Raw genomic sequence first — 7,279 nt, 5'->3', positions numbered from 1 at the left:
GTTCACCTGCCACTGGAGATGGCAAACGGGTGGGCCAAGTCGAGCCGGGCTTAGGCGGGCCAAATATGGCGGGGATCGTATTGACCTATTTAATCTACATAGACTCATTTTCATGCCGCATAATTTATATGGCCCATAGGTCACACCCCAAGCCCACCTAAACAATTCATATTGTAAATATCACCATAATATCAGCAAATAACTATTTTTGTGGCATAAAAATGAAACTGAAAATGTAAATCAACAACCTAAAAGACTGATGGCAAAAACGTAGTTTATGCGAGTTGATTGTTCAACAAAAAAAAAAGCCTTAAAAGTGGTCCTGAATTTAACCATATTGTAAAAGTAATCGTCGTACCGTGTTGGCAAAAGCACGTGCTAATCATGAGTTTCATTTACAAGTTAATGCATGGGTGAGTCGTACATTCCTTTCTTAACATATGTCATGTACAATTGAAATTCGACATCATGCATGTGAACATTCGACTGCAATTGGCTTCTCCCGTGAAATCAGGGTCTCATCAATTTGCCAGAAGGTTAGAAGCAAAGCCTGCGTATCCACACAGATATATCGATTACGAAGTTTTTTTTTTTTTTTGTCAAAATGATATTTCATTCACTCCCTCGATCGAAATATAAAAGAGAAATATTTTAATCTTTTTTGGTCAAAAGGAAAATTTTCATTTCGCTCAAAAGAGATGTACATAACTTTGTAATAGAAATGAAAATCGAACAAATTAAGTAAATGTGAAAGATAAATCAACTTAGTATAACTCCTAGATATTCACTCTTTTCACCACAAAGACGAATCTATCAAAGCATCAAAACACGGCTGGCGGTTGATCATCGAGTCTCGTATCAACATCGATGATGAGCACACGCGGAAATTTCCTTTTCCACTAGCTACGGTTTTGCCAAACAATATAAAAGAGCACAAAAAATGCCTTGTAAATTATAGATCGGAATAAAAGAGCACCCAAATCTAAAACTAACTCTAGATCGGGAGAGAAGACCCGCAAAGAATATACCAGCTAATCACGAAATTACCTTCGGATAAGGCGACTACCGAAGTAGTAGAGGAGCCGCGCACGACTATATGGATCAAGCAACAGAGCCAAAGCAAACGAGCAAATCCAAAATAGCAATTTCTTCTTAAGCGCTCACGCTTTGAACTTTTGAGCTCATTGGATAAAACTCTCCACATGAAGAAAATTGACAAGATCGTCTGCAAAATCAACAAAAGACAAAGAGATAGGGAAAAAAAAAGAAAGGAAGAGGAGGGGGGAGGGAGAGAATGGCCCCTTTCTCTCCCTCAAAAGCTTGTTGCTGAAAGAGGGCGGAACTGGAAGGGTTTGGTGGCAAGCTTGCGGGAGAGAAAATAGGGGAGTGTCGAGAGAAACATTTCAGTTCAAAGAGGACGATTTCAAACTATGACAAATCCCAAATAACTTCAAATCAAAAAAAGTTACATATAACTAGAGAAATTATCGGTATAAGGTTGTAGGTCACACGTTGAAAGAGTATACTTATGACTCCTTCACACCAAAATCAGCAATCGATCACCAAATCCATCTTCGATAATGAGCACACACCGAGAACTCCATCTAATACTACCGTTTTACTTTTTGGCGGTGCACTCCTATGATTGGCATCCCTAAGACCATCACTAAGCAGAGTAAAAAAGTAAAACTCAATTCTGAAGTTGCTGTGGCAAAATTCTGAGCAATCTCGATTACGTTGGGTGGTCTTCGACTTTTCTCATCCCAAAAGCTAGCCTCCAATGTAAGATAACCCTAACAATCTCTCCCTCACATATCGGGCCTTGAGTCAGAGCCACAACAACCCGTATCTTTTTCGTGTGATTGTTGGGTGATAACTTGGGCTCTAATACTAGTGTTAGATGGTCTTAAACCTCCCTCATCCCAAAAATTAGCTTAAAGGATGAGGTTTTTCTTCATACTTAAGGATAAGTGTATTGAAAATCCTAAAACTTGTTACGAAAGTGCAATTTAGTTATAAAACTTTCAAAAAGTACAATGAAGTCTTAAAACTTGTCATAATGGTACAATTAAGTCCTAGAATTTTTCAGAAAGTGCAATCAAATTCTAAAACTTGTCAAGATGGTTTAATCAAGCCATTCAATTGATTTCTCGACCAAAAAAAGAAAAATCCTTCCATTGATTGCACATTTTAATAGTTTTAGAACTCGATTGCACTCTCATGACAAGTTTTAAGATTGAATTGCACTTTTGTGACAAGTTTTAGGACTTGATTACACTTTTTGAAAGTTTTAGGACTCAATTGCACTTTCTTAACGAGTTTTAAAACTTCTAGTGTACTTATCCTTCATACTTATAAACCGACCACCAGCTTCTTCTACAACCAGGTTCCACTCTCACTCGAGGCAATCTACGATGGAATTTTCCCCGAGAAAGTTCCGAGTAATCCCGTTTTGTCGGGCCTTATTCGGCTGAGTTGGTGAGGGGTGAGAAATGGGTCTATTTCGGATCCCCCAAGACCCGTATTTGACCGGGCTTTACTTTTATCGACATTTTACAGCCTGCATTACATCTTCAGGTGACCTATATTCCACTTAGCCCACTAGACATGCGTCAAAAAATGGGTTCGAGACCCAAATCGCCACTCGGCATCCGATTCCTTCCTCGACTTCGTCCCGCTCGCAATGTTACCGTTGTACGACGCTAATGCATCCGCAAAGAATCACGGGAGTAATCCTCATCAACCGGATCAACTCGCATGCTTTCGTGATATCTGATTCTTCTTTAAGGAGTGAGTCGCAGTTTTCCTACAGACCATGTAAGGATCTACTATGATATGAACAGCTGCACCAACCAAAAAATTGGGTTTTTGCCCTCTTTTGGGGTAGCTGCATCCGAGGAAGGTGAATTGTTCCCTGCAATAACGCACTCCAAATGATTCTCTTAAGGGTGAGTCGCGTTTCCTACAACAGTAAGATCTACTATGATCTTAACAGCTACACCAGCCAAAGCATTAGGTTTCTATCCTCTTTTGTGGTATCAGCATCCAAGGAAGGTGTTGAATTGTTTCCTTGCAATAACGCACACCAAATTTTCTCGATTTCTTCGATAAGTGAGTAATGCGTTGACAATGCGGAACAGTTCCGACATCGCAAAGTTAACAGATCATGGAGCAATGCTCCCGATCTGTAGAGAACGAAATTTTAACTTCGAATTTGTACCCTCCATCCCCTGCTCATCCAAATCAAATGTTAGTTCCAGTCCCTCCCTCTCCATCCAAAGTAGACATCGCTCTGATGTTTGGGAAATCATCAACAAGCAAATGGGATTTTTTAGGGTTTGATTGTTATGTGTGAAGTCTTGTTGCATTTGATTCATGTAATATATTAACCAGCACTAGCACCAGAAAGACTTGTATATAATCCATGTAATAAATTGAGCAGCACAAGCAAAAGCATATATAGATTAAATCTCGTGCTTTAGATGTCTCATAAAGAAAATCTCGTGCTTCAAATTGCCCAGCCCTCTATTCGGTTACGTTATTGCGAACGGTTTTTTGTTTTTATTTTTGAAAGACAAAGAATTTACAAAAAGTGAAAATGTTTAGGAATCAATTTGGCGCAATTGAAATGTATAGTGCTGAATTGGCACAAGTAATAAGCATCTAAGTAGGAAAATTCATTTTTTTACCTTCTTCGCAACACACTAGCGGCCAAATGCAGGGATTAGATTTTCAAACCCAATGGCAGCTGCTAGCTGCTCATCAATGCCTAGTGATCCCCTCATATCATGTGGTAAAAGCTACTAGCTCCTTCGACAATTTTACTCTTAATTTTAATAGTTAAAATATGATTCTGTCTAATAAACAAAATTGCTTTTGTTTCTTAAATTAAGGAACATTGATAAAATTTTTCTAGCATTTTAAAAATCATAACATTAAGACATGACAAAATAAAAATGTTAGAAATAGACGTAACCAAACGATCTCCGAGCTATTAAACCATCACATAAATTATGTTTTTCGTCCTTACCACTCTCCATCAAGCCAAGACCAGTACGATGAGGAATGTCGCGAGTGTACGGCCCCAGTACGTGTATACGAAATGATTATAGAAATCTTCATAAATGTAGATCACAAATTCCTATACTTGTCAAACTTTGTTCAAATTCACACCATACTGACAGGAAAACACGAAGACAAACAACCCCATGAAGCAGCCCAATTTCTAATCAGCATCCAACATATGCTAAAGCAACATGTGAGAGAAAACGCAAAGAAATGCTCCCATCTTAGAAAAATCCCTCTGGCAAGTCATCATCAGGGCCACAAAACAAACCCTAGTGTCTGCTGACGGTAAGAGCAACAGTAGCTTTCGTCTTTCTCATGTCTTTCGTTTCAAGGAAAGGACCATTGACTTGTTGCTACCACATGCGTGTCCCACAGTTTTAATTCTTGCGCTGTGAGTGATATAGCTTGTGAAACGCCACGAATTTGGTCTGGAGCTGAACCCATCCAATGTCAATTTCGGATGAGGATGGAGGGAAGTCCAAATTAGGAGATCAAACTCCAAAAGTTTAGCCCAAGTCTTTCCTCACACATCACCAATATCAAACTTACAAGAATCAACAAAAGAACACCAGTAAGAGAGAGAGAGAGAGAGAGAGACAATGTCTTCCAGACACCAAGCGAAAGATTACAGAAGATGTGGTTAATGTAATTTTGATGTGGGTCAATTATAACCCTGCCTTGCTGCTGCATTTTCACTCCACCCATCAACTGCTAACTGATGAGCCATACTCTGTGGAAGATTGAGGAATGGCAAACCTGATGAAGGATCTGGGTACTGGTTATTGACCCCTCTGCCACCACCCCCTTGCTCTATCGGATTCGCCTCCTCCTCCTCCTCCTCCTCCTCCAAGGGCAGCCTCTCGTACTCCACGTTCGTGAAAGAAGATGCGATCACGATGACCGGCCCCGAGGCCATCAAGGCGCCGACGACGTTCCCCCCGACGACCTGGCCCTGCGGCCCTGCCAGGAACACCGTAAGGCTGGTGGCCCCAGGTGGGGCTGGGGGCGGCAGGAAGGACCCTGACAGGGAGAGGATCTCGAACCGGCCATGCAGAGTCGCCACCACCGAGCCAGCAGCCGCCGGCTGACGGAGGCTCACGTCTGTGACCGTGCCGGCCCCACTGAGGACACAGATCCCCCGCTGCCGCCTCCTCGCATACACCGCCACGGACTCGAAGACGTCTTGGCCGCTGCCTATCTCCAGGATGTGGGCACGGAGCGTGTTGGCGCTCTCCCTGGTGACAATCACCGGCGGCTTCGGCTTGTTCTTGGAGCCGGGCGGCCTCCCCCTGGGCCTGCGGGTGACCAGGTCGCCAGGCCCCGAGAACGGCGAGACGAGGTCGAGCCTGTTGCCGTTGGCGGAGAAGTGGGTCGGGGTGTTGGGGTCATTATCTTCAGAATCCGGCGGGTTTTGGAGGTGAAGGTCAGGTCTCTGGAGGTGGTGAAGAAAAGGGTTGGATGAACCTAAATCTAAACCTGAAGCCATATGCACACACCACAGAAATGAATTCGAAACAAAATGGAATAGTTCCGAGTAAAATTGGGGAGTGTGCTTTTTAAATCGTAATGGGTTATTTTATGTGAACCTCAGGTCGCTGGAATTGAAACCCTAGAACGAATAGAAGACGAGAGGAATCTAGAGAGAGAGAGAGAGAGTTCTTATCTGGGTCAAGTGATAACGAGGAAACTTGCTTTTATATTCGTGCTGTCTTACGTGACTAATGTTTAATCATTTTTTAAGTCTCTCATTAAAAAATTTGCTTGTTTAATTTTTTTTCCCAATGACAAAACATAGAGGCACGCAACTATTATTATTATTATTTTTTTAAAGACACAGGATTCCCTTTCTTTCTTGGCCCACGCACAGCGTTATTTGTTTATGCAAATATTTAGGGGTTATTCGGGGAGGTGTCAAATGGGTGGGTCGGGTCGGGTTTGGGTCGGGTTTAATATAGTCCGACTCATATTGACCCATTTAATTCGTTTTAACCCATTTTCACGTAGTACAAATTTTATGACTCATACCCGACCCAGCCCAAACTCAATCCATATTCGACCCGACCCATATAATTTAAATACTTATATATTTAACTAGATCATGAAATATTTATTTCATAAAATTAAAAAAATGTAAGAACTATTTTGCCAACTGCCGACCGTTGCCATCGTGGCCCTCCGCCTTCTAGGCCCTTCTTCTTCGCGGATCGTATTCTCCGTATTCACCAATCGACACACTCGCGCTCCTATTTGCTCGCCAAAGCGAGACCGAGAGAGAAAGAGAGAGAGAGAGATGTCGTACTTGTTGCCACACCCGTACTCGGGATGGGCGCTGGATCGAGCCATCCTCGCCGAGGAAGAGCGCGTCGTCGTCATTCGCTTTGGCCACGATTGGGACGACACTTGCATGCAAGTAGGTGACAAGTGATAACCGCACTCTCTCCCCATCGCGAAATCACAATCCCTTCGCGATTGACCCCGTGTGCAATGCTCGAGTCCATTTGAATTTGCTCACATCTGTTCATTGGATTGGTTGGGAAAGTTATGGTTGCGATCTTGACAGAGTAAGGCTAGACCATCAACCCCACCAATAAGAGTGAGGCGTTGGTCGGGCGGACGAACAAGCGGTGGGAGGGCAAGCGGGCAGCAGAGGCCGGCAATGACGATGTGCGGGCGATGGGTGGTGGTTTACAAGTGAATAAAAGATCTATTGTGAAGCTATAGGTCATGGGTCAAAAATAGGTTGGGTTACAACCTATATTTGAATAAGCTTTATAGGTCTAAACCCACATTTAACCCATTTTTTAAGTTTGTTGAACTCATATTTGACCCAAATAAATAAAGTGAGTTAAAAATGAGTTAAAGACCCATATTGACACCTCTAGTTATTCGGAACATCCAATTTATGTTGCAAATTAGGCTAGTAAAGTCCACTAGTTCTATATCTTAAGAGAAACATTGTGCGGCTCCGAAGTGATTTACTGATCGTGCCCGATCATCAAAATAAAATCTTAGAATCATATAGTGATTTGCTGATTATGTCTGGTCATCGAAATAAAATGTTGGAATCAAATTGGGTATATCTATTAGAGTATTTAAGTTTTAAATTATGTTTTAATCTCATAGTTCAAGTTTTAAGAAACACTTATCCCACAAATTTTAAATGTTTAGACTCGGTTCGTTTCGTGGAAAACAACTTCCAAGAAAATATTTT

At 41.9% G+C, this 7,279-nt stretch overlaps 1 protein-coding gene across 1 annotated transcript; it reads right to left on the bottom strand.

The window, feature by feature from the left end:
* Nucleotides 1-4,551: 4,551 nt before the first annotated feature.
* On the bottom strand, nucleotides 4,552-5,718 carry LOC115755562 (AT-hook motif nuclear-localized protein 23-like). Its single transcript, XM_030695017.2, has one exon. It carries the CDS (start codon nucleotides 5,552-5,554, stop codon nucleotides 4,730-4,732), a length of 825 nt encoding a protein of 274 aa, XP_030550877.2. The 5' UTR covers nucleotides 5,555-5,718; the 3' UTR covers nucleotides 4,552-4,729.
* Between the last annotated feature and the right edge of the window lie 1,561 nt (nucleotides 5,719-7,279).

The sequence above is a fragment of the Rhodamnia argentea genome, chromosome 9 (genome assembly GCF_020921035.1).
Source record: "Rhodamnia argentea isolate NSW1041297 chromosome 9, ASM2092103v1, whole genome shotgun sequence".
Classification (NCBI taxonomy): Eukaryota; Viridiplantae; Streptophyta; class Magnoliopsida; order Myrtales; family Myrtaceae; genus Rhodamnia; species Rhodamnia argentea.
Note: the sequence above shows the minus strand (reverse complement) of the source record. Positions and strands in the feature narration are given on the sequence as shown.